The 27,910-nt window shown below is 37.1% G+C and overlaps 4 protein-coding genes and 1 long non-coding RNA gene across 6 annotated transcripts in view; 3 read left to right on the top strand and 2 right to left on the bottom strand.

Annotated features, from left to right (window-relative positions):
• The window catches only part of LOC127855300 (uncharacterized), a 51,112-nt gene extending 46,190 nt beyond the window's left edge, over nucleotides 1-4,922 (top strand). The window contains exon 2 of the mRNA XM_052390754.1: nucleotides 705-4,922. Coding sequence (XP_052246714.1) covers nucleotides 705-2,767 — 2,063 coding nt within the window. The 3' untranslated portion in view covers nucleotides 2,768-4,922. The remainder of the gene's footprint in view (nucleotides 1-704) is intronic.
• The window catches only part of LOC127855302 (ribosomal biogenesis factor-like), a 166,447-nt gene extending 157,476 nt beyond the window's left edge, over nucleotides 1-8,971 (bottom strand). The window contains exon 1 of one of the 2 annotated variants that reach the window (XM_052390758.1): nucleotides 8,906-8,971. The gene's annotated coding sequence lies outside the window, so the exon portion shown is untranslated. The remainder of the gene's footprint in view (nucleotides 1-8,905) is intronic. The other variant, XM_052390762.1, reaches the window with a different exon arrangement.
• Nucleotides 8,972-9,130: 159 nt separating this feature from the next.
• On the top strand, nucleotides 9,131-21,349 carry LOC127855301 (DNA replication complex GINS protein PSF3-like). The gene is made up of 4 exons (XM_052390755.1): nucleotides 9,131-9,293; nucleotides 12,450-12,582; nucleotides 16,330-16,471; nucleotides 21,041-21,349. Exons 1-4 carry the CDS (start codon nucleotides 9,194-9,196, stop codon nucleotides 21,275-21,277), a joined length of 612 nt encoding a protein of 203 aa, XP_052246715.1. The 5' UTR covers nucleotides 9,131-9,193; the 3' UTR covers nucleotides 21,278-21,349.
• Nucleotides 11,190-12,145, top strand: LOC127855303 (uncharacterized). Its single transcript, XR_008037469.1, has 2 exons — nucleotides 11,190-11,388; nucleotides 11,545-12,145. It is a non-coding gene; the product is annotated as an uncharacterized LOC127855303 (long non-coding RNA).
• A 4,041-nt stretch (nucleotides 21,350-25,390) lies between the features above and the next one.
• Nucleotides 25,391-27,088, bottom strand: LOC127855861 (FMRFamide-activated amiloride-sensitive sodium channel-like). Its single transcript, XM_052391747.1, has one exon. It carries the CDS (start codon nucleotides 27,062-27,064, stop codon nucleotides 25,391-25,393), a length of 1,674 nt encoding a protein of 557 aa, XP_052247707.1. The 5' UTR covers nucleotides 27,065-27,088.
• Nucleotides 27,089-27,910: the final 822 nt, after the last annotated feature.

Below are 27,910 nucleotides of genomic sequence, written 5' to 3'. Positions count from 1 at the left end.
CATTGAATCTTCTTTAGAGAAAGTCCTTTCAAAATGAAGAAACCTATGTTGTTCTCTGCTGCTTTCTGTTCTATGACATTCTCAAGAATTCGTTAAGTTAATACATATCCGGATGTAACGATTGCAAGGCCTTTCAAAAGCTGTGGAAAAATGCGGGTTAGAAAACAGATTACATGTATTGAAAAAATATTGAAACCAGCGCCCTATTCCGCTTTTAGGGAAACGTAAAACGATGCCGAGAGATGAATATTTATTAGAATAATGAAAAATGTTTGAAAGCTGATGTGAACGATTGGTGTATAAACGGACTTTCTTAAATGTGTAACCAATCTCTCCTTTTCCAATAAAACTAAAACGTATGCGTATAGAGTCGCAAATAGGTGTAACTACCAACACAATCATAAAATCTATCTTAAACACTCAAATCTAAATAAATCAATCATCTGCTAAAGCATATACGGTCAAATTGCGTCGCTTATGTAATTTAATTTACGACTAATCAACTATAAAAACGACAATATAATTACACTTTTTATGGTATTTACGTCATTAAAGATTTAATTTCACATAAATTTAAGCCATCAAAATAATGAAATCTTAAAAAAGATAAGCTACTTATTGTTCTAGAAGACGAAGCAGAATTCACCTAATGTCATAATACGAATGACACCGAATTAACATTCTGACTCATTGTCTGTTTGCAGACGCAACCAAGACCAAGTATGGGGAGGCCGTCCGGAAGTTGCTTGAGGAGAACGGGTACAAGGGGGGAGCCAGCGGAGTCCTTGTCGGCAACCGGCTAGCCTTCGTCGAAGGCTTCATCGAGGACCATGCCCTAGGGGTCACGGGTCACTTCAAGCATGCTCGCAAGGCACTCCCGGCGTCGGGTATCTCCAAGATTCTCACGGCGCTGACAGTACTGAATTTAATCGAGGAAGGAAAACTGAGTGGGAACAACATGGTTTTTGCTGCGGATGGCGTACTAGCGGACCTTGTTGAGAAAAGGGATAATGTAAAAGACAAGCGGATGTTTGATATCACCGTAGACGATCTGCTAAGACACGCGGGAGGCTGGGACGCCGATATCTCGAAGATCGCAGATCCGGTCTTCAATGATTACCTCGCTGATGGGAACCACCACCTGATCAACATAGCAAAGGAACTGAAACTGAAAACCCAGCTGACACCAAATGACATCATCAAGTTTATGTTGACGCAGCCACTAGATTTTGAGCCTGGAACCAAATCCATCACATCAAACTTCGGTTATATGGTACTGGGTCGGGTGATTGAAAAGGTCACCAAGGAACATTACGAAAGCGCTGTAAAAGACGATGTTCTTGTCAACTGTGGCATGTGGCACACAACACTCGGCTCGCACGAGAAAGTGGACATTGGGAAGGAACGAAAAGCGGGAGAGATTCTTGCCGAACTTCGTGATAAGTACCAGGTAATTGGTGAATACTACGCACACGTTACACCGCACATAGTGGACGCAAGTCTTGGATGGTTTACGAACGCGTTTGACGTCATGCGACTCGCTCAGTGCATAGACGGCAGCGCCGAGTACCGATTACTCAACGACACCACAATGGAGCTGGCGCTGCGACCACCACGAAAGGCGCGCGACAGCGAAACCACGTGGCAAGGTGCCGGCTTCATGGTTCACAAGGACGGCGCAATCTGGGTCGGCGAGGAGACGCATGCACCGGACGTAGTCTTCGTGCACAAGAACCTGAAACGGTACCAACAGAAGAGCGCGTATACTGGCACTGAGAACGACCCCGTTGCCTGGACAATACTTTTTGAAGGCAAGCCAACAATCAACGCTCCGCTCAAGCAGCTAACAAAAGTCATGGTGGAGGCGGAAGCCCACTGGCCCACCGTCAATTCGTTCGTGGACGACCTACATGATAAGCTTCTAACGCTTGGGACCAGCACTAAACTCATCAAACTGAAAGTAGAAGAGCACCGCGCGAACCAATTCCTTATTGCTCTGAAGCGAGCGCAGTTTAACGTCATCTGGATCAACGCCTACACGAATGACGACAGCACATTTATCACCGTGATCGCGGAACAGGACCCAAAGGCAAGTCGAGAATGTGTAGCCTTGGCTGGTCTGCCTCTGAACAAGCTCGTGGAGCGAAAAATGGAATTGCAAGAAGAGGGATACAACATTACCTTCATTCAGAATTACAAGAGTTTCTCGCACAAAGATAAATTCGTTTTCATCGGCGTGTTCCACAAGGGAGCGTTCCGCAACGACAGTCACATTCTTTACGGTATCCAGCACTTCGACCGTCCCTACCAGACGTTGTTACAGCTGTATGAGGAGAAGGGCTACAAACCACTAGTACAGTCTCTCGAGTACAATCGGGACGACGCGCTGTTAACATTCATTCTGGAGGCCGATGACGGTGACGAGAAGAATCAACAGGAGATCTACTCGTCCGAAATAGACCTGGACGAGTCCAAGCTGGATAGGTACGTCCGAAAGTACGCGCGCCAGCAGCGCCGCCTGATCTACCTTGACGCCTCGAACCACCGGGGCAAGCCGAAGTTCTCCGCACTGTTCAAAAAGACCCAGATGTCGAAGTGGCTGTTCTCGCTTGGTCTCACGCCGGAGGAGATTCTGATGACGGTCGAGGCGAAGCAGAGCGAGGGTTACCTCCCCTCCATCATCGTGGGCTACAGTCAGAACCAGAAGGACGAGCCCAAGTTTGCAATTTACCTGGAAAAACCGGGAGATTCGAAGAAATTCTTTTAATGTGAACTGATTAATATAGACAAATGACTCTTGTTACATTTAAATGTATACTTTACATTGCGTAAGCGACATTTGTCATGCGACGTCAGAAGAAGAACAACAATAGGTTACTTCGCGGTTAAGTACGTGTATGCAATTATTCGCGCAAGAAGGTATTGCAGACAATATGGCAATTACTTAAAAATATATATATTCAAACAATTGGGCCATCGACATTTAAGCTTTGTAGCTTTGCCAAATTATACAAGGCATGAAATCAAAACGCGCGCATATCGTTGTATTAAATACATTAACGATAGTATCCTTGGTGTTGGCCTCATTTTTTGTGTGATACAACAACGGGACCTAGTTTCGCACGCTTTGGTGCACACCCATCATAAAACTGAAATGTGAACCTTTTATTCATGCGTAATGGAATTTAAATATGTTAAACGAATGTTACACTCAATTAGCTTCTAGGGCGCAAACAGGACATTATTTGTTCACCCGAATACAAAATTTAAATAAAGTAGACGTGCTAAAATAACATTTTGTTCTCCCTTGAAAAATCTGCCTCTTTGTGTTTTGGTTGTTTAAAATTAGAGAATGTAAGAATGTATTATTTATTTAAATGTAAACACTTAAATAAAACATTGTTGACGCCGTCCCATTTATGCCTAGTGGACTCTCTCATCCTTCTAAATTGAATCAATTTATTTCCAAAATTAGGGATGTCTAGTATATTTATTTCTATATTTAGAATATTTCTTATAGAAATTCCTTTAAGCAAACAGCACAGACCCTGATGAGACGCCGTACTATGCGGCGTCTCATCTGGGTCTACGCTGTTTGCCAAGGCCTTTTTTCTAGACGCTAGGCATAAATGGGCTAATAAAGCACTTGTATTTGATAATGATGATTATCAATTCAATAATGCCTTACGTGGTTAATTATGAGTTGTCAAGTAGCCACGATTGTAATTGAATAAATACACTAATATTACATTTATAATACAACGCTGTATATCATTTCCATTTAATCATATGTGAATAGAATTCAAGTTTGTACATTTTAGAACGCAACCATTTGTTATATGAGAACGCTGAATTTAAAATAAGGCTGGAAGACAAAATGTTACGTCGCCTCGAGTGACCGATACGTTGCTGGTTGTTGTTTTTGCATTTGATAAATTGTGAATTATGCATGATTATAATATAGTACATGTATCCACTTGACGAGTGCCTCGTGGATTTAAGCACCAACAACAAAATTAATACACAAGTTGAGATATTTGAAACAGTTCTCGAGGATTTATATACAGTTGAAAATTCTACTTTAATCAAGTGTTGTATAAATTACATTTTATATATACAATTATATTTTTCGTTATACTGACATCCGTGGACAAATTGTTGAAAATGCACCCGTTTACGGGTGTTATATTTTACAAATCGGGACTTACATTTATGTAACTAGCCTCTTTAAAACACGAAATGCCCAATTTTTTTTCAAAGTCAATGTTTCCCGTACAATAACTTTTTCTACGATCATGATTCTTGTTTGTTCCATACAGGTTTCTTTTACATTTGGCGTTCTCTGATATAATCCCTTCGTTCATATAGTGACGTAATTGAATGACTAGTACTTAGTTATTTACTTAGTTCGCTTCGCCCATTTTGGAGCAGTGGTTATCCACCACTTTACGCATTATGATCGGTCCTGGGCCCTTGTCGGAGTTTTAAAAAAAATGTTGGGAATGGGGCCTGGTCCTTCAGGATTTGGAGAAATTCGGTAATTAGTGCTGTTGTTTTTGTTTCTTACCAATACTTTAAAATTGATAATACAAGTGATTTCAATAATTTACTTTGGGTGAAATTGTAAAGCTTGCTAGGAAATGGACTCCTTGTTGAGAATCATATATACAAAATAAGGTCCCGTTTGGGCAAAATACATATATTTCCATCGGGAATGGGTCCCCCTAGCGGATCAAAATTTTAACCAAAAAAAAACTGATTGCTTTGGCCCGATTCCAGGACAGGTTGATGGTCTTATGTTTAGGGTAATGTGTAAATATTTTACTTATTTAGTTTACTTACAAAGTTTATATTTGTTACTATTTAAATCTAATGTTGTAAGTACATTTTAATATTGTATACAATAAACCTTTTGAAACAAATATGCTTAATGCTACTTCTTGTGTTATGCCCTGCATGAAGTTGTTATGTTGGCAAGTTTTTTACTTAAGTTCCCTCACAGACATTACCATTATGGTATATGGTTTATTTACGTTTGATTGGTCATTGTCGTTTCGGGTACTACTTAAATGTACCCCGGGTACTCTTAATTATACTTAAATGTACGGCGGGTACGGAAAACATACTAAAACGTACCCGGGATTTCAAACGCTAAATTGTTCGTTGTGGACTTTTTTCAAATTAATTATGTTCACAATTATGTCAATATTTTGTAAAATGACCTCAATATTATCCAAAACTTTTACTCAAAAAAGAATGTATAGGCAGGTTTTTATTCAAAAGGAACTTCGTTTCGTATTCCGTTGCGTGTTTCAAGACATCATATTTTGGGCGGGAATAAAACTCGGTTTAGTCTAAATTTGCCGGTTGCGTTTTAGTATATTTTCCGTACCTGGGGTACATACAAGTATACTCAATAGTACCAATTGTACATTTAAGTAGTACCCTAGCCGACAATGACCAATCGAGCTTAATTTACATCTGCCTCGCTTTGGGCAAACAGGGCTTCATTAAGTCCCATTTTCCCAGCGTGAGACTCATATCTAATACTGTAAAATAGCTTTAAGTTGATTCTGAGCTTGGATCTTGTAATATCAAAGTCGTCATAACAAACCAAATGAAGATGCTCGATTCAAATATGTGAGGTTTTAAGCAGCTTTTTCGTTGAGTATAATTATATTTATTTTATTTTTTATCTGAAAACCATACACAAAGATCAAATTATGCATACATTTTTACTGGTTTATATTCAATTAGAAAGAAAGATCCGGCAGCAATTATGACAGTTGTATACGATACCCTACCCAATAGACGAGGTAACCACTTCATTTTGAATGGTCACTACCCGGTAGTCTAAATTATCATCAACAAGCAATTGTATTCTTAGAAATATATGAAGGATTATGCAATGCTTGCTTTCAAAACAAGAAGTGAGCCGAACACCTTAGGTTACACACCAACTAAGAACAACGTGCAGTTTTGCGAATTGTTTGGAGAAAATAGCAACATTCAATCAACAATTCAAGTCAGCATATATATATTCGACAGGAATATTAACGCTATAAAATACTGATAATTAATTTATTTACACAATTATTTGCTTAAGGAGCCGTTGCCAAAATACAATCTTAGTACTCAGGGTTTTAAGTAGTTTTGTTCCTGCGTACAAAAACAGATACATGCTAAACCGCAAGCACGTGCATGCGTACCATGGGTGAAAGGCATGTTTGTATCTCATACGTTGAAAGATATTCACACATTTTCATCTGACAGGACCACCAAGTTACGAACGCGCAGCTCTTCATTTCTCAAAATTAACTCTTTCAGTGCGGGAACCGAATTTTGAAGGCCTTTGCAAACAGTTTGGATCCAGATGAGACGCGAATAATCGAAGAAAATGCTAATTTAAGAAATTCAGCAGACGACATTTTAGCAGACGACAAACTTCTCAGCATGCAAAGGGTTAATACCCGACAGTGAATCGTGATATTAAGTGTCTGTATTTACATTTTCTTTACATTATCCAAAGATACCCCTAATTATAGTCATACTTTACATTCGTTTTTACCTGCAATGTATTTCCTAATCCGTTTCAGAAATGGCGAGTCATATTGGCATTCAAAAAAATCAGTTAATTTTAGTAAACGTAACATTGAGCATCACCGTCTAACTAGTTGAGTCACTTAACTGATTTTACTTATTTTGTATTACTAATTATATTATTTTCACGGTACAAATTTCTATAAAACATTCAAACGGACAATATTTAACACCACACGTTGTATACGGTTTATCTACGATTTGACCAGGGTCCTTATTCATCACAATATACATAACTTAAAGAACGAGTTGATTTGCTAACTCTTTGCAAATATCTCGTTCATGCGCAGTGCGTGAGATTGTTTATTTATGGTCGTACATAAAAATCCGCGCATTAATGCATTATTTATTCAGCTATAAATGATACACTATTTTAATACGGACACTATTTTTTTTCTGTAAAAAAATAATTGCGAATGAAACTTAATTATTGCTAATGTTTCGTCTCCCCTGTGCGTATGTATTGACATTCCATTTAAAACGATTTAAACAAGAGCACCGCGCATGGCGGGTGCCAACGCTCGGCTGCAGGTGAAGTTTTGAATAAATGAACGCTTGTCAGAAGAAAATATTTATTTAAAAACAAATAAAGGTCACAGTGACCTTGACCGTTGGCCTAGTGACCCCTAAATGGGTGTGGCGTGTAGAACTCATTAAGGTGCAGCTACATATGAAGTTTCAAAGTTGTGGGTGGAAGCACTTTGATTTTAGAGCCAATGTTAAGGTTTTAGCACGACGCGGATGGTCGACGACGCGACGAGCTGGCTATGACAATACCTTGGGTTTTCTCCGAAAAAAAACAGCCGAGCTAAAAATACCGAAATAAACAACTCCGCGGCACAAGTAAAACACAAAACTTACCTGCGGAGAAGTTAAAGGCTCAATAAGACAAGCGGTGGTTAAGTAATCAATCGACAGGTAAATGCACCTCTTCGACCCATTGAAATCAATCTTGAAATTTTAATGTTGTTTAAGTGCGTTCAGACATCCCTATCTTCCTAATTACTCTGTAATTGAAAACCCGTTGTTTTTATCTTGTTCAAGTACCTGCGGAAATTAACACGCGTCACAAATACTGGGATGTATGTATAGTTTATGAAAAAAACTTTTGCAACGTATGATTACAGATAACATGCATTTTAGACACACTACTTCGTATCGACAGACAACAAAATGTACATACACAATGTTACTAAGGCAGGGCCCTCAATCTATTAAATCTGTCGCCGAAATTCGGCGGCAGTCCCCCACTTGGAAAGTATACTTTTTCCCCTTTTGGGGGAAAAAATTCCCCCTAAAAAAATATTTTTTTTAATAGAAAGATGTGTCTCAAGATTATTATATCTCAATTCTATTTCAATTTAATTTTGCAAACATACTAAATTATGAAAAATGCAATAAATATAGTGCAAACGTGTACAAATGTAATAATGAGAGAGTAAGTAAAAAAAAAATCCCCCAAAAAGGGAAACGCCGCGAAAATTCCCGCTCCTAAGGGCTGTGGACCCCTTCCCCCAAAGTAGTGTGAGGGCGCTGTAAAGTATACGGTATAGTTTTTTTAAGAAAGAACACCAATCATCTAAAAAAAACCTTAAAATAAGTATGTCTAGAATAATCACACGAGTTTAGATATAAATATAAATATATACCAAATAATACATACACAGCCAGCGCCAAGAAAGAAAGAAACAACCAGCCTCAGTTACTGTGATGAGTAATATAATACCCGTTTATCGTGCCAAATATCAGGTTTAAAAGCTAAACGTTGAACGAATTATGATAACAACTTCTAAGTTTTTTTAAAGAAACTAATAAAACGTTAATCAACATGAATTTAATGAAGAAACATGTTGATACAGATACATTTCAGTTGTACATGAAAAGTATATACGTGGCGCTGAAATCAATGCAAGGGAGCTAAGCAGTATGAAATAAAAAATTATTCGGGATCGATTACTTTATCTTTAAATGGGAAAATTCGTATGATTGCCTGGGCTTGATTGTGTTATTAGCCTATTCATGAATTGCGATGGGGCCTTACCCATTCTGTTTTGAGAAATGTATTATGTAAGCGTTATGTTTCTGAACGTTGTGAGTTGTGGTACTGGCCAGAAGTACTTAATTGCACTTGAATAACGGTATCCGAACACATTTATCCGAATATCTATTGCAATATTTACATATTTCAATAACCGAAATCGTGATACATGCAAACAATAAAAATGATCAAGAATACTGTACTTAACTTTAAGAACACATATATACTTTCATCTTCACAAAACACATCAACGGCAAATGTGATTACCTTTTCGACAGCCAGTTGTTTACATAAAACACGTGTTTCCGGTGGAAAATCCAAAAATAATCGGGGATAATAAGTAAAAAATGTATGTCAACATTTAATAGTTAATTACAATCAATATAACTTTCAATAATAGTCTTATAAAAAATCAAAACATATTTTAAAAAGAATTTCATAATAATCTCATACCGCTTGTCTTTACTTGTGTATGGTTTATCAACACCTCCCATCATTTTGGCGGATGCTTTGAAAACAAAAACAAAAGTAGTCAGTGAATGTTATTCCATCAAAATGTCATTGGATGCGTTAGAGAACTACTATGACTTAGATGACATTATTTCAACTAATGAAAAGATCCCTTGCAAAATTGAAATTCCCATATACAGACTCGGTAATTATAAATTAATGTTTGAATATCTCAGAATCACAACGATCTCTAAATCGGATACGTATTTTTCGGATATCATTTAATTGATAGTATTTTGCTGACAGTACTTTGCTGGCAGTTTGTAATATGAAAAGGTACTTTTCCCTGCTGTTAAAGCATACATCTAGGCAGTGGATGTTTGGATTGAACAGGTCCTCGTTTATATATCGTTGATTGTGATGTGTCAGGGGTTCCACTGGCCCCAAAAAAGTTGTCGCCACTTTTTCGCGGCGTGAATACTGTCGGTTATTCCACCTTATTAATAAGAACAATCATTTTAAGAAACCTTACTACATTAATGTCATTGACTATATTATCACTTTAAAAAGTACGTTATTTCATATAAAAAAAAACAATAAGTACCTTCATAAGTATTAATAAGCTTTATTTGTATATAAATAACATTTTTTTTTCAACTTGATAAACAACACAGATAATCAAAATAATATAATATAAATAATGTTAACATCAATGTATTAAACAGTATGCCGCATAAATGTTTCGAAATTATTTAAACATAAAATCACACCAATGTTCATCATTTGAAAGGGAATCAGAAAATAAAGCATCCCCCTCACTTCAAATTGTTTAACAGTTATATTTGGTCATTTGGACATGATATACATCAGCTTCTGTTGTTAGCAAGTTTTCTGTTAGTGGTGGATGATTTCCAGGTTCAATTAAATGACTGTTGTTCACGCATTTTTCCTGACAGAAAGGCCCAGATAATTGCCACAATCCTTTCTAGTTGCCTGAAATAACATAAAACATATTTTTACAAACTATCAACATCAAACCAACACATAAATGTCCCTATCTTTAAATGTCCGAATTTAACATATCCGAAATATAGTACATCGAGTGAATGTTTTATATTTAATTCAGAAATTGTTGTTATCTTAATCAATTTATATCCTTCCCAGAACATTACAATAATGAATCTATTAAACAGAATTGCTCACAAATACCTGTTGAAACAAGTTTTTATTTGCTGATGTGGAGTAAGTAGGATGCTTTTGCCAGCCCCATGGTTTTGATTTTAACAAAGAAATAGCGGCCCTAATAATCATTATAATTATTGATCGTCGTGACAGTTTTTCCCCGTGTTACTTAACTTATTGCTCAATATCATAAAGGGGCCGTTAATCCGATAATAACCCCCATAAAACTTGACAATAGCAGTAAAAACACCGTTTGTAACACTTACACGCTTCGGTGATTTCTAATGCACTCTGCACTGTAGGTCGCTTACATTGTCGCAATATTTACAACTGACAGACGCTGGCCGCTAATGCTCGGTCGCGTGCTTTCGACTCGCAGTACATTTTCGGATAGGATTTTACCGATCTTTTTTAATTCGCCACTTTTAAAAAATTGGAGCCACATTTAAAAATTTAGCGCCATTTGGCGCCAATGGCGATCGACAGCGGAACCCCTGTGTGTAACAGAAATTATTTCTTAATGCAGTAACTTAAGCCTTGGAGGAAAAGTGTAACAGGTGCAGAGCTCAAACCCTCGACTATTGGGTCACTAGGAGTAGCATGGCGCTGTTAAAACTGAGCTAACCTGGTGGCTTATCCACCTTCACTTTAATCTAGAACTTAGAAGTCAATATTGTTGAAAACATGCATTTTATACTTCTGTCAGACTCCATTAAAGTAAACCATGGAGGCAAACTCCTAGTGCTTGAACCAAAGACCTCCAAAACTTAAGCATTTTAGTTTAATCAAGTCAGCAAACCAGTTGGCATGCTCTTGCCCATGCACACTACAGTTCATTGTGGCATGGCATGAACTTGGTGAGTAAGTGTCTCAGGGCTCCCTGTAGCTCAAAATGTGCTGTAGCCAAATATGCCTTTTTATACGCCCGTATAAAATACGGGACGTATTATGTGAAACCCCTTGGCGGGCGGCGGGCGGGCGGCGGGCGGAAGGCATCACTTTGTCCGGACTCTAATTCAAATTGTATTCATCCGATCTTCACCAAACTTGGTCAGCAGTTGCATCTAGTTGATATCTAGGCCAAGTTCGAATATGGGTCATGCCGGGTCAAAAACTAGGTCATAGGGTCAATAAGTGCATTTTCAAAGGGGCCACTTTGTCCGGACTCTATTTCAAATTGTATTCATCCGATCTTCACCAAACTTGGTCAGCAGTTGCATCTAGTTGATATATAGGCCAAGTTCGAATATGGGTCATGCCGGGTCAAAAATTAGGTCATAGGGTCAATTAGTGCATTTTCAACGGCGCCACTTTGTCCGGACTCTAATTCAAATTGTATTCATCCGATCTTCACCAAACTTGGTCAGTAGTTGCATCTAGTTGATATCTAGGTCAAGTCCGAATATGGGTCATGCTGGGTTAAAAACTAGGTCACTGGGTCACTTAGTGCATTTCAAGGATTTAGCATGGTGTCCGCTCTCTAATTGAAGTATTTTTCATCCGATCTTCACCGAATTCGGTCAGAAGTTGTGTCTAAATGATATCTAGGTCAAGAACAAATATGTGTCTTGGCGGGTCAAAAAATAGGTCACAAGGTCACTTAATGAATTTCAAGCGTTTAGCATGGTGTCCGCTCTCTACTTGAAGTAGTTTTCATCTGATCTTCACTGAATTTGGTCAGAAGTTGAGTCTAAATGATATCTAGGTCAAGAACAAATATGGGTCTTGCTGGGTCAAAAACTAGGTCACTTAATGCATTTCAAGCATTTAGCATGGTGTCCGCTCTCTAATTGAAGTAGTTTTCATCCTGTCTTTACCAAATTTGGTCAGAAGTTGTGTCTAATTGATATCTAGGTCAAGTTCAAATATGTGCTGCTTAATTTTCAAAAATATATCATTTTGCCACTCAAATGGTAAAGCTATCAAGTTGTCCAAAACCTTCAAACGGGCGTATCTTGTGACAGTTTGGCACTCTTGTTATGTCTTAATTCTTATTTTTAGATATTTTATGGTTGATAATTTAGCAAACCTTGTAACCAATAGTTTTGTGTAGCCAAAATTCCTAATTTGTAGCCATTGGCTGATTTGGTGAATGGCAGAGTAAGCCAAGGTGTCTATAGCGGGCTATCGCTTGAAATTCAGTTTCTGGGATCAAGTCATACCACCAATTTTCTTTCAGGTTATCTGGATTCCAGTTCAGTGAATGAGCACCTTACACCTGGGTCTAAGCTTGAGTTCCCTTTCTGGATGGCTCGCTCACTTTGCAGCCGTAAACGCCACATGGTCAGCGTGGAGATGCCCAAGCAGTATCGGTAACAATTTACAGCATCAATTTTTAGCTTGGCGTTTTCGGAGAAACCCCGAGGTATTGTCATAGCCATCATCCAGCGTCTGCCGTCGCGTCATGCTAAAACCTTAACATTGGCTCTAAAATCAAAGTGCTTCCACCTACAACTTTGAAACTAAATATGTACTGCACCTTGATAAGTTCTACACGCCACACCCATTTTTGGGTCACTAGGTCAAAGGTCACTGTGTCCTTTCTTCCTTTTCTTCTGACAAGATTTCATTTATTCAAAACTGCACCCACAGCCAAGCATTGGCACTCGCTATGAGGTGCTCTTGTTGTGCATCTGCAGGGCTTTTTTTCTTGATTTTGTGAAGCCTCTCACTTTGTGAAAAAATGAGTCGCAAACTTTTTTAAAATTGTTAAAAGATGAGTTCTGAGAACGAGTCTCGAACTTGTAATTTGTGAAATTCAGTTGTTTAAGAATTAGTATAGCAATAGCATGTTTAATACTTGCATCATAATGCATGTCTTTAAATAATGCATCACATCATATTTTAATTGTCTTTACACTTTTTTTCAATTAATAACCACTTTCATTTAGATCAACAATATTCCGATTAGTAAACTCTATCTAAAACCATAAGAAAGCCTAACCCCTGTCAATATCTTGTCTGGCTTATGTAAAATATTAAATCATGTTGTAAATTTGAATTGTTAAATGGCCATTTTGACAGTTTCAAGCCCCAAAAGTCTGATTTCGACAGTTAAAAGTGGCCATTTTTGTCAAGTATTGTGGCCTTGCTAGATTTGTGAAATGGCTGTCCACGGCCATACTCAAAGTAGGAAAAAAAAGCCCTGATCTGATATCTAATTTCTGTACCTGGGGTACATTGTCGTATACTCTGGGTACTTTTAAGTAGTACCGGAGCAGACAGCGCATTTTAGTGAAAATAAGTACCATGTGTTAAAAAATACCCATAATTCCCAATCAGAAGATCTCCCAAAAGTAACCCTTTGCATGCTGGGTAATTTGTCGTCTGCTAAAATGTCGTCTGCTGAATTTCTAAAATTAGCATTTTCTTCGATTTTTTTCAAAGAATATTATCAGAATAGCAAACAGTTTGGTTCCTGATGAGACGCCACGTACTGTGGCGTCTCATCTGGATCCAAACTGTTTCCAAAGGCCTTCAAAATTCGGTTCCCGCACTGTAAGGGTTAAGACTAATTTTTCCCAAAAGTGTCTGTACTTGTACTTTTACCAATTGGGAAAAAATGGCTGCTTTAATTCAACAAGTTGCATCTGTGGCACAGGTGCTGGTTAATTTATTTCAGATTTTACAATTAACATGAATACTGACATAGAAAAAATCTTCATGCTTACTAGTGAGGGGGTTTTAGTATTATCAGTGTTAAAATTTTTCCAAGTCTGTTCAAATTTTTGTAAACTTCATGCAAAACAAATTGCAATTTAGTTGGTTCCTATTGTCAAACGCAATTTAGTAAGAAACAATAAATTATAGATACCATTCAATAACATTGCCACAAAATGCAGTTATTCACCTTTCAATGAACTGTAGCTGAATTGAATTTGGGAAGAGGCTTCCATAAAAAGAACGTGTTAAATGGCCATTTTTGACAGTTTCAAGCCCCAAAAGTCCGATTTCCACAGTTAAAAGTGGCCATTTTTGTCAAGTATTGTGGCCTTGCTAGATTTGTGAAATGGATGTCCACGGCCATACTCTAAACAGGAAAAAAAAGCCCTGATCTGATATCTAATTTCTGTACCTGGGGTACATTGTCGTATACTCTGGGTACTTTTAAGTAGTACCGGAGCAGACAGCGCATTTTAGTGAAAATAAGTACCATGTGTTAAAAAATACCCATAATTCCCAATCAGAAGATCTCCCAAAAGTAACCCTTTGCATGCTGGGTAATTTGTCGTCTGCTAAAATGTCGTCTGCTGAATTTCTAAAATTAGCATTTTCTTTGATTTTTTTCAAAAAATATTATCAGAATAGCAAACAGTTTGGATCCTGATGAGACGCCACGTTCTGTGGCGTCTCATCTGGATCCAAACTGTTTGCAAAGGCCTTCAAAATTCGGTTCCCGCACTGAAAGGGTTAATTCTACAAGTTGCATCTGTGGCAGGCACAGGTGCTGGTTAATTTATTTCGGATTTTACAATTAACATGGATACTGACCTAGAAAAATTCTTCATGCTTACTAGTGAGGGGGTTTTAGTATTATCAGTGTTATGATTTTTCCATGTCTGTTCAAATTTTGTAAACTTCATGCAAAACAAATTGCAATTTAGTTAGTTCCTATCGTCAAACGCAATTTAGTAAGAAACAATAAATTATAGATACCATTCAATAACAGTGCCACAAAATGCAGTTATTCACCTTTCAATGTACTGTAGCTGAATTGAATTTGGGAAGAAGCTTACATAAAAAGAACGTTTCAAAAAGGGTCATTGTTGATCATTAAATCTACTTCATGGATTTTTTAACCGGGTTTTCCGAAGGAAAAAACTGGTTATTAGATTGGCGAATGCGGGCGGGCTGGCTGGCTGGCTGGCTGGCTGGCTGGCGGGCGGGTGGAACAAGCTTGTCCGGGCCATAACTATGTCGTTCATTGTCAGATTTTAAAATCATTTGGCACATTTGTTCACCATCATTGGACGGTGTGTCGCGCGAAATAATTACGTCGATATCTCCAAGGTCAAGGTCACACTTTGAGTTCAAAGGTCAAAAATGGCCATAAATGAGCTTGTCCTGGCCATAACTATGTCATTCATTGTGAGATTTTAAAATCATTTGGCACATTTGTTCACCATCATAGGACGGTGTGTTGCACGAAAGAATCACGTCAATATCTCCAATGTCAAGGTCGCCACAACTAAAAATAGATTTTTTTAAAAAACAAACTTACAAAGGGGGTTAATTTTGTTTGTTCATTTCAAAAGTTCAGTTTGAGTTTTCTCCCTTGATCAGATTTTTTTTTCACAATGAAAACCTGGTTTTGTGACAATTTTGTCCCTTGTTTGTCTATGATTTGGGAAAGTTTCCCCGTCAATATGGGAAAAATGGTCGGAATATTTTATTGAGAATGATACTGTTTAGTGTGAAGGAGTACAAGGGACATGACGTGGACATATCAAAGAAAAGGGCCCTAGAGTATGTGAGATCAATTAAGTATGAATTTTAATATCAGGTTTTGTTTAAGCCTGATTGGGAAAAGTACCGGTATAAGCCCAATTGGGGAAAATAAGCGAGCAAAAACCCTGAAATTGGGAAAATTTGCTTCGTGAAGTCATCATATTGGGACATTGTTTTAGCCTGATTGGGAAAAGTACCGGTACAAGCCCAATTTGGATAAATAAGCGGGCAAAAACCCTGAAATTGGGAAAATATGCATTGTGAAGTCATCGTATTGGGACATTGGTGTATTTCATTTTTTGCTCCCAATGACTTTTAAATTGATACCTTAGTGTTGTCAAGTTGGAAATATTATATTTACTTAGGTTCAAGCCATAGAGCTGCATAGGGAAGCTAACTAAATGTTGCATTTTATTTATATAAAAAATAATTTTTTTTTTTTATTTTATTTTTGGAAATTTGGAATTTTCTTGACAGAAATTGGGAAATTTGTAGTTTTTTCTAATTGTGAAAGTGCCGTTTTACGGTACTTTATAAAGAAGGAAAAAAATTGCTGAATATAATTTTGTAAATTTATCTATTGCATTGTTGACGATAAGTATTTGTTTCAGGGAGGCATATCGTGAAATATTGACAGCCGATGCCTCTGTGGTTGATCTACACAAGCTTGGACCGTACTACTTTAGCTTTGGTATCCACATGCTGAAGTTTGAGCTTCCAGAATCACCTGATGTTGCAAAGATACTAGTAAAGGTATTAAAATAGAACACAGTGCAGCAATCCTGAAACAACATGCGCATAGATTAGTTTTTATCTAGCTTTAATACTGTTCTTTATTATACCCCCACAAACGAAGTTTAGGGGGGTATATAGGAGTGAGCTTGTTGGTCGGTCTGTCTGTCTGTCGGTCCGTATTAAGTGTCCGCTCTCTAATTCAATTTGTTTTCATCTGATCTTCACCAAACTTGGTCAGATGTTGTATCTAGATGATGTCTAGGTCAAGTTTGAATATGTGTCATGCCGGGTCAAAAAGTAGGTCACGGGGTCACTTAGTGCATTTTAAAGATTCAGCATAGTGTCCGCACTCTAATTCAAGTAGTTTTCACCCGAGCTCCACCACACTTGGTCAGAAGTTGTATCTAGATGATGTGTAAGGTAAAGTTCGAACATGGGCCATGCCGGGTCAAAAACTAGGTCACGGGGTCACTTAGTGCATTTTAAACATTGAGCATGGTGTCCGCTGTTTTATGTGAAGACAACATGCCAAATATTCTGTGTCAATGCAGCATGCGGGGGTATTCGTCACGTCTGTGACAAAGCTCTTGTTTGAACTTGAAAACCATGACCCCACCCCTTTCAGGGATTAAAACATTGGAATCAACAGTTTGCAAATTCAGTTCTCCATGTGCTGAGAGAAATCAATAAAGCTTTTGAAAATAACATTTATGAAGATCAAATGCAAAGAATGGCATTTTAACGTAGGCTTTGGGGACAACAGACCTATCAATTTTTTTATTTGTATTTTATATAGACATTTACCCTAAAATTTATAACTTTGTGTTGAATTGAATGTAGTTTATAATTTCACATACTATCTTCTACAGGCAAATAGAGATCAACATTAATATAATTGTTACTTTAACTTAAGCCTACAATCAATATTAAAAGGGAATGATCTTCCATGTGGATACAACATTACGTCAAGCCTTAATTTTTAGCTCACCTGAGCTTTTCTGACCGGTCTTTGTCTGTCGTATGTCCGTCCGTCCGTAAACATTTGCTCGTAAACACTCTAGAGGCCACATTTCTTGTCCCATCTTCATGAAACTTGGTCAAAAGCTTTGCCCCAATAAAATCTCGGCCGAGTTCGAAACTGGATCATTCCGGGTCAAAAACTAGGTAAAAAAAAAAGAAAAACCTAGCCAATCTTCTTGTTACTTTGTCAAAATGTTTGCCTTAATGATATGTTGGTCGAGTTCAAAAGTGGTTCCGGTCTGTTGAAAAACATGGCCGCCAGTGGGCGGGGCCGTTTTCCTCATTTGGCTATAGAGAAACCTTGTAAACACTCTAGAAGTCACAATTTTTGCCTAATCATCATGAAATATGGTCAAAACATTGGTTTTATTGATATCACGGACGAGTACAAAAATGGTCCAGATCTGTGAAAAAACATGGCCGCCAGTGGGCGGGGCATTTTTCTCTATATGTATATGGTGAAAACATGTGAACACTAGAAGTCTCATTTTTGGCCCAATTTTCATGAAATTTGGTCAGAACATTTGTTTCCTTGATATGAGAGTTGAGTTCGAAAATGGTTCCGGTCAGTTAAAAAGCATGGCTGCCAGGGGGGGAGGGAAGTTTTCCTTATTTGGCTATAGAGAAACCTTGTAAACACTCTTAGAAGTCACAATTTTTGCCCAATCATCATGAAAATTGGTCAAAACATTGGTTTTATTGATATCTCCGACAAGTTCGAAAATGGTCCAGATCCAGGGTTAGCCAAAACTTGAAAAATCTGTCAGTCACTTGGACTGACAGACTTAAAATTTTTGTCAGTCCGAATCAGTTTCTGTCAGTCCCACTGTTTGTCTTAACTATAACAGCAAAACATAACACAAGATAGTACCTTTTAGATGTGTATTGGCATGGATCACATTAAAATACAATTAAACATGTTGAAAGTCAATGTAATTTTTAACAATTGTTATAAAAAGTAATCAACTACAAATAATCCAAAGGGGGTGAAGGGGAACGGAAAAGGAGCCGGTTGCAGCTTCCTCTGAAATGAAAACGAAAATATGCCCCAATTCTACTTGAAGGAGTCTATTTCGCTCGACATTTCACAAGTGTCAGGCTCTTGCCAGTAGCATTTGAGCTTATTTTCATTGTCTTTTTCGCTTTGTGTATCAAATTCAATGTTGTCATTTGTGTTGTCAATATAATCATCATCATCTGAGTCCGTTATCTAAATCACCAGAAAAATGTCACTTGTTGTTTTCTTCGAAGTGGAGTCTTCTCGCGAAAACTTGTTGTGAAAATCCTCGTATTAGATTGGTTAAAGAGGAATTAAATTGCAGGAGTCACGTCCCAAACTAAAACGGTTCATTTTATATCGGTCTACTAACTAGTCGAAGAAAATCTGAAAAATCTCTTTGTTCAGCCGAGCTTGGATTATTTGTGATTTATTATTATTATAATTATCGTTCAATTATATCGACTTTCGACATCATTTATCGTATTTTAATGTGATCCAAGCCTATATGTTACTTAAATAAGGTATTATTTATGCTCCCGAAACCGGTGATGTAATTTGATCGTAATGAATATGGGCTGAAATTTTTTATAATAACGCCACTTCCGAGCGCGTTTTATACTAATTACAATATTGTGATCGGCTTTATTTGTCGGTCCATCGGACCAATTTACCTGAATTCCTTGTCGGTCCTGAGTAAAATTTGCCGGTCAGGACCGACAGTTTTGGCGAACCCTGCAGATCGGTGAAAAAACATGGCCGCCAGTGGGCGGGGCATTTTTCTCTATATGTATATAGTGAAAACATGTGAACACTCTAAAAGTCACATTTTTGGCCCAATTTTCATCAAATTTGGTCAGAACATTTGTTTCCTTGATATGAGAGTTGAGTTCGAAAATGGTTCCGGTCAGTTGAATAACATGGCTGCTGGGGGGGGGCAGTTTTCTTATATTTATATAGTAAAGAAAGCTTGTGAACACTCTAGAAATCACATTTTTTTGCCCAATCATCTTGAAACTTGGTACAAAGATTGGTTTTATATACTAGTATATCACATAATTAATGCCATAATTATTGCCCTTAGATTGTCAAAATTTTAATTATATTATACAAAATCCTTGTGAACACTCTTGAGGTCACAATTTTGTTTCAGATTTTATGAATCTTGGTCATAATATTTATTTTTGTATATTTGGTATGGGTGGGGGCTGTCAACTTAAAATATAGGTCACCAGGTCAAATCGTACAAAAACACTCCATATGCCAGAGTTTTGGTTCAATAATGATGAAACTTGACCAGGATGTTTGTCTGGACAATATCTAGGTCAAGTTTGACGTTTGGTAAAGATTGAATGAACCGACTCCTCTCAGGTGAGCGAACTAGGGTCATCTTGGCCCTCTTCTTCCTAAAAGATACTAGTTAGTAGTTAAACTACTTCTAAATAATGGTAGATGACAAGTTTTAGACATTAACAGGAAAAAAACATTTTTGAGCTGAAATGGCATTCTTAATAGCAATTTATGAGTAAGTGATCCTTCTGCTATACAGGAAATTAAACCATGATGGCAACATATTGGTTGAAATAACACACCTTAGTTACTACTGAAATTACCATAACTTACTTATAAATTATTTTTATATCAAAATAAACTTTTATTATATTTAATAAGTTTTTACTGGTTAGACAGTTAAAAAACTATATGTATTTATAATATGCTTTTATGTAGCGAATATCATTCATATTTGCCTTTCCATGCATCAGAATGACATTGAAAATAAAAATGTTGTCTGTTTTATTTGTAAACATTGTAAATTATTTATACAATTGTAAAATGATATGAACTGCCAACAAGTGCAATTCAAAAGTGCAATTCAAAAATGAGTTTCTGAAATCAACAAATTCTATCGTTTTTGTGATTTTATATTCATATCTTCTACAACTCTATGATAAAAGATGCCAGATGTTGTGCCAACAAGTGCAAATTGAAGCTTATTAACAAACATTTACATTACATGTGCAGTATAATTGTGATTTTAAAGTGCTTCATAATTGGTTGGTTAGTCGTAATTTTGCTTATTTGAAGCCCATATATTTTACCAAACCTATTGTTTGATTTCTAGAATTTTTTTTCTAAACAGTGTGCTCACTGAATGATTTGTTGCAGCATAACCTTTGGCTCTTGATTGATTTCCTTCTTTACATTGTATCTGTGGTAAAATACACATGTCATCGGAGAAAAGTTTCTTTATACCATCACAAAATAATAAAACTGCTTATGATATTGATAGAAAAGTGAGTTAAGTGGGTGTGTACAAAGTGATTTAAAACATGAATTGAGCCATGTTCTTTGAAAAATTAACTCAATGCATGTGCATATAGTGTTGTCCCAGATTAGCCTGTGCAATCTACACAGGCTTATTAGGAACAACACGTTCCACTTTTATTAAATTTTCTGTTCAAAGAAGGTCCCTGATAAGTTTGTGCAGACTGCACTTAGCTCAGTTTTCCCAATATGCGGCTTAATTTACTGATAAAAAAATTGTGACCCGTTTTCCCTCTGTTTTCCAGTCATTCCAGCAAAGGTTCCGTAAGGTAATGGACTCCTCCCAAAACTGCTACAATGAAGACACATCTAAGCTCACAGATAAGCTGGATGAATCTGAGATACTTTTGTTTCGGGCCGGTCAACACGGTCTCAATGAGTTTGTAAGGTGGGAAACGAGACAGACCGAGAAGCTGACCACGTCGGAAATGGTGAAAAATCATCGCAAACGGAAGCGTGCCATAATGGAAGATATTGGATGATATATGGACCAATTTGACATGAATTTGTATAATGTAAATTGGTATTTAATATATTTATAATGTACGTGTCAATGTATTGTTGGAGTTGTTTTTTTATGCCCCCTTTCGAAGAAAAGGGGGTATATAGTTTTCGCACCGTCCGTCTGTCAGTCTGTCTGTCACACTTTTCGTGTCCGCTCTCTAATTCAAATAGTTTTCATCCGATCCTTATGAAACTTGGTCAGAAGTTGTATCTAGACAATATCTAGGCCAAGTTAAAATATGGGGCATGCTGGGTCAAAAACTAGGTCACGGGGACGAAAAATCAAATCCAAGGGAAGTAATAAGCTTTAAAAAGACATAATTATCTGACCTGCCAAATTATATATTTTTGTTAAATAAATCAAAGCGGTGCAGTAGGCGGTATTGTGTTTCTGACAAACACATCAAGGTAAAAGGTCAAGGTCATCCTTTAAGGTCTAAGGTCAAAAATACAAATCCAAGGGAAGTAATAAGCTTTAAAGGGAGATAATTATTCAATATTGAAAATAGCAACTTGATATTTGGCATGCATGTGTATCTCATGTTAATGATATTTAATGATATAATTATCTTACCCCCCCCCCCCCCCCCCCCCTTCCCCTCCGATGGATTTGACAAAATCCAAGGCAAGTAATAAGCTTTAAAGGGAGATGATTTCAATACCTGCCAAATGATAAATATAAATTTTATTTCAAAGCGGCACAGTAGGGGGCATTGTGTTTCTAACACATCTCTTGTTTAGGGTTATTTTGAGTAAATTTGTTTGCATGTCAAACATTGTACAAACAAAATCTTAAATGTTAAGAAACTAAAAATTATAGTATGGGCATTGATGGAGGATAAAACAGTCTGATACCTTCTCCTGTTCTCATAAATTAATATGTCTGACAGACACAAAGTATTTTCCCTATATTCTCGAAAAACACTCCGATGGAAGAAAAGATGTCAACTAAATACTTTCGTTCCTCTTGTCTGTTAGTTCAGGTACGTTTTCAGAAAAAGGGCTTACCTAACAATTGACAGACATAAATAATTGTCTATTAAATTATGTTTAAAGCTATTTGGCTAAGATTGATTGGATTGAAAGCCTTAGTGGATTTGAGATAGTGGTGTCTGTCATTTTGAGATAGTGGTGTCTGTCATTATGAGATTTGAGATAGTGGTGTCTGTCATTATGAAGATAATGATTTGAGATAGTGGTGCTTGTCATTATGAAGATGTTGATTTGAGATAGTGGTGTCTGTCATGAGATTTGAGATAGTGGGGTCTGTCATTATGAGGTTTGAGATAGTGGTGTCTGTCATTATGAGATTTGAGATAGTGGTGTCTGTCATTATGAGATTTGAGATAGTGGTGTCTGTCATTATGAAGATGTGGATTTAAGATAGTGGTGTCTGTCATTATGAAGATGTTGATTTGAGATAGTGGTGTCTGTCATTATGAAGATGTTGATTTGAGATAGTGGTGTCTGTCATTATGAAGATGTTGATTTGAGATAGTGATGTCTGTCATTATGAAGATGTTGGTGTTATTTGTTTCGACATATTGGTGTCTTGTTTCAGAGCACCAGTTCTTTTAGTCTCATTTGGATTTTGTGAACACACCCTGGTCTGATGTGGAGGCCATATACACCTTCAGGTTTTTTTCCTTCTTTGAGACTCTTCGAATATCGGACCTTTCCCATAGATGTATTTTCCCCTCTAAAAGACATTTTCTCCAAAACAATGATATCTATAAAAATCATATACAAAAAACTGACTTAATAATGAAGACCTTTAATGCTTAAGATGTACATCAAATTATTACAACACCACCATTTATAAGCTCTAAAGCATACAATTGCTTTTTAGCAAAAATAAAATGAAAAAAATAAAGTGTTATTTCAAGAATTATAAGAATAATGAAAATAATGTAATGATAAAATTTAAAAAGATTTCACTCTTAATATCATAAATTGTATCACTATAGTTTATATTGACATTAACTGTTATTGCGTTCAGTGTAGAAGTTAACTGCACTAAATAAAACAAATACAATGTAGTATCACATTAACATAGATAATATTGCTAGTCTTATTCTGAGGTATACTTTTTACACTAATTGTGTGTCAGAGTGTACATAATATGCTTCCTGCAAATAGGAGGCATAATGTGATATGGGATAAGGCAAAAAAAATAGGTCCGTTTCCGGTCGCCCGACCCTGTCTCCCGAAACGGCGCCGACCCTCAACTTTTTATTGGGGTTGCCAAAAACAAAACAAAAATTGTTCATATTCGTTCATATAGGATGTAATATCAAGTAAACAAAGCATATATATACATGTATTTTTTTATTATAAGCTTTTATAGCCTTCTATTTTAGAACCTGAAAATAAATCCCTACCTACTGACCCTGGTTTTTTTTCCAAGGAGACCAGAAACGGGCCTATTTTTTGGCCTAAAGAGAAATATACATCGTCGAATAATGGCGATAATGGCTGCTCTGATGGGGATTATGATCGCAATTTATGCAGCAAACATGCTTTCAAACATGAGTTTCTGAAATCAACAAATTCTATCCTTTTTGTGATTTAAAGGGGCATTTTCACAAATTTTTGAATGTATTGAAGTATGTCATTAAATGCTGTATATTGATTTATGTAAACAGTGGTTCTAAAAAGCTCCAGTAAAAAAAAACAAGAATAAATTTAAAAATAAAATAAAAAAGTAACCCTTGACTGGGCTCGAACCACTGACCTCTGGACTAAAAGTCTACCGCTGAGAACACTCGGCCATACGTGCTCATACAATGCGAGTTGTGTTTAATACTTTAAATATCCTCACACATATCATAAAGAAAATGAAAATTTGCAAGTCTGAAACGACTTTTATTAATTTTGTCAATTTACCAAAACGTGAAAAGGCCCCTGTAACCCATTTATGCCTAGCATCTTGAAAAAGGCCTTGGCAAACAGCATAGACCCAGATGAGACGCCGCATAATGTCCCCTCATTTGGAAATAAATTGATCCAATTTAGAAAGATGGGATAGTCCATTAGGCATACATGGGTTAATATTTATATCCACTACAGCTCAATGATAAAAGATGTCAGATGTGTTGGTGAAATGGCATGAGATCGGAAAGACATGGTGTTTTTTTAAACAATGACCTAAATAATTTTGCGGTTACATTCTGTTATAATAATTACAGTAACATTGAACTTTAAAGTAATAATGTAATGTTTCATTGGATATAGTCACTCTTAAAGACCCTACGTATCGATAAGCGGTTTAATTAAAAACTTTATGTAACAGTACAGCCTTAGTAGTATACTTGAAATTGATAGAAACTCTTTGTTATTTAAAATAAACGTGTTATTAATTTCAGAACAATTAAACACACAATAAATACAAATTATGAATGAATTATTTATACAGTCGAACTAACTCACAAAACAAATGACGAGATACTACGAATAAGGTTACCAGTCCCGCCCGAATTCTATGTAAATTCAAGAAACGCAGATGTTTATTATGGTAACTATTAAAACAATCCTTACGATGTTTTCAGACAACTTTTAACGGGTAGTAATATAACGACATACCGTACACGGTGCTTTATAATCCCAAACATGCGATATTACAAAAGTTGTGATACTACGAAAACAATTGATTATCTCTTTTGATTTTTCCAGATATCGCGCTTCGACTATACATGTATTCCAAAATATGCAGTAATCTTAAAAAAAAACACTTGTAGCCAGGACACATTAAAGGGGCCTTTTCACATATTTAGGCATGTATTGAAGTTGGTCATTAAATGCTTAATATTGATAAAGATAAACATTGGATCTAAACAGCTCCAGTAAAAAAAAAACAAGAATAAAATTTAAAAAAAAAGAAAGAAAAAAAAGTAACCCTCAACAGGGCTCAAACCACTGACCCCTGGAGTCCTGGAGTAAAAGTCTACCGCTTAGACCACTCGGTCATCCGTGCTCATACAATTACACGTCTGCAGTTGTTGACCAATAAGTAATATTCCCTCCACCAAACATCCTTGAACTAGTCAGGAAACTCAGCCATTCTTTTAACGGGTTGGTTGAAGAACGGTATGTCATATTGGAAACGGTGCTTTTTGTTTGACATGCTGGTGTGGATTCAGCTCAGCATACTCTTGGTCTTCTCGGGGGTCGCCCGCACTCGCACCGTTCAAAGACCCGGATTCGGAGTCGCACAGCAGCATTGAGACTCTAATAAGCAGCTCCACAAGCTCCATAATGGTCAGCACAGAAATGCCCATCCAGAGGCCAAGAGTTCCTCCGATGTCCTCGAACAAATCTGCCAGCTCATACGCGGGCATTTGCTTGAATTCCACAACACTCAGGTCTTCTAGGTAGATATTCAATCGGATTAAATTTTGCCGTACGATTGTGGATGCTCTTATTAACGTGTCGAGATCAGTCTGGTTGTATTCTTCTTTTCTATTTTCCTGCATGTATTGTTCAAACCGTGCTTGTAGATTATTAAGTTTTTCAGATACCTCTCTGATGAGAATCGAGCTGATTGTGATGTTTTGGTATAAATTTCGCAAAGCGTCTAACTGATAGAATTCAAGGGGCCAGTACGATTGAGATATATGTTTTTGATACGAGGTTTCATCACAAGGTTGAAAGCAGTTGCATGTGTTCTCATAGCTTCTGTCATTGTTCAGGTAGTTTAGCAAATCCTCTTCGCACTTCAGTGTATACTGTTCAACACTTGAGTTTTTCAAGAACGCTTCGGTGTTGCGCCAGTTTTTAATAGCCCCACAAAATGGTAAATTTTGCTTTTTTGGATCTGTTTCTTTATACATTGGCAAGGCGGCTGTTTTGCACCCACACCTTTGTACCAAAATTCTTTGCTTGCACAGCTGAAGGCAGCTGAAGATTGTGTTCAAGTATGAACGGTCCCCTTCTATGTTGCTACACGTACAATTGCCATAAGGATTGGGAAGTCTAGAATGCAGTATAGCGTTGAGACCTACAGAGGTTGAATAACCAGGTGGAACATCGAATCCGTGATCGGCTGGGCTAGGCATAGTGTTAGGGGCATGCACATGGGCTCGAACCCCGCCACTGAAGGCAATATGGTTTTTCACATCATACAGTCCATAAGCGCCGGCCGGTGGATTATCATTTTCGAGCGATAATATCACAGACAGTCCATTTTGTGGTCCGGTGGTATGCATAAGCAGTTTTTCCTTTTTCGGTTGTTTCTCTACCGCATCATAGCCGCTATTGAAGGTGTAGCAGTTGTAGTAATTCTTGCCATCAAAGTACAAACTAAAATTGGCCGCGCTACATTCCCTTGCGTTGAACCGGCAGCTGATAACAAAGTTGTCTATACTGTGACCAATAGCTTGGGCAACCTCTGGCAGGTTCTCGTAAAAGGCTTGGTGTGAATCCATACGCTCATCATGGTCTCCAAAGTTTGTGTTCTTAATAAACGTAAGCCAGGGCATTATGTCCGTGGCATTTTGGTTGATAAGTTCATTGATCTTAGTCAAGGAGACGGTTGCTATGTTACACAAGGTCACTGATGGAAACTCTACTGGCATTCCTTCCTTCATTTGAGACACCTCTACCACTTGATACGCCAGAAACTTTGAGACAATGAAAGACAGTTGCACGGTAGCGGCAGTGAAACCTAGTATGACCAGAAACGACCAAATGACCTTGCGTTTTTTCGACGCTGAAGACGCAATCTTTGCCAGTCCGTGAGCACTACTCTCGGATCCAAGCTCGGTCATGATTCTCAGGGCGGAGGCTTGCTTCTGCTTCTTCCGACTTGGCCCCGGGCTTAATGAAATATATCTTGTAATTAGTTGCATGGTTTTTACATTTGAAAGTATTGAAATGCAAAATTTATATTAAGAATTCTTAGCATTCAATTATATTCATAATTTATTAAATTGACCATCACGTAAACAGAAAAACACAACTTATCTCACAGCTTCCAAACGCGCAAGAGATTGCATAATATATTTACATCAACACCACACCCATCCCACATTTTTTAATTGATGGGATTACTTGTGTTGTGTGATAATTTTAAACTTTTATATAAAGTCCTTTCTTAACAATACAGTATATATACCTTTCGGTCATATTTCCTGTTTATGAAATAATAAAGTCCGAGCAAAATGACACGCCGTTGATAATGACACCAGTGTTATGACGGATTTGAGTTCGTTAATATACTTTTGTCTACAAAGTCTGCAAGCTGTTATCTACATTTATTAACTAGTTAATTGGCTAGTCACAACGCTGGCTTCAACTTATAATTTCTGAATCATCATTGAATCGATATCTGACAATTAATTGTTTGATCTGAAATAGTTGTTCAGCATTCAAGCTCTTTGACATAAGAAGCAATAGTTCCGCGAGAAATAACGAGACACATGCTGATGCTGTAGACTTACTCCCATAGGTAGCAAAATAAACAAGGATTAGTTGATTCAATAAATGATTTTAAATTTGATTTTGTTTTATGTACGCACACAAAGTACACGGCCAGTAAAACATCTGTACAGGGATCAAAATACTCAGAGTTAGTAATTTTTTAAATTACGTTATGGCTCTGTTTCCATACATCT

This window comes from Dreissena polymorpha, chromosome 13 (assembly GCF_020536995.1).
Source record: "Dreissena polymorpha isolate Duluth1 chromosome 13, UMN_Dpol_1.0, whole genome shotgun sequence".
In the NCBI taxonomy this organism is placed as follows: Eukaryota; Metazoa; Mollusca; class Bivalvia; order Myida; family Dreissenidae; genus Dreissena; species Dreissena polymorpha.
The sequence above is the reverse complement of the archived record's forward strand: the minus strand, read 5'-3'. Positions and strand labels throughout refer to the sequence as shown.

Coding starts and splice junctions, on each gene's coding strand:
- LOC127855301 (XM_052390755.1), top strand. CDS start 9,194: ATGTCATTGGATGCGTTAGAGAACTACTATGACTTAGATGACATTATT. Junction 12,583..16,329: donor GAGATGCCCAAGCAGTATCG/GTAACAATTTAC, acceptor TATTTGTTTCAG/GGAGGCATATCGTGAAATAT. Junction 16,472..21,040: donor TTGCAAAGATACTAGTAAAG/GTATTAAAATAG, acceptor TCTGTTTTCCAG/TCATTCCAGCAAAGGTTCCG.
- LOC127855861 (XM_052391747.1), bottom strand. CDS start 27,064: ATGACCGAGCTTGGATCCGAGAGTAGTGCTCACGGACTGGCAAAGATT.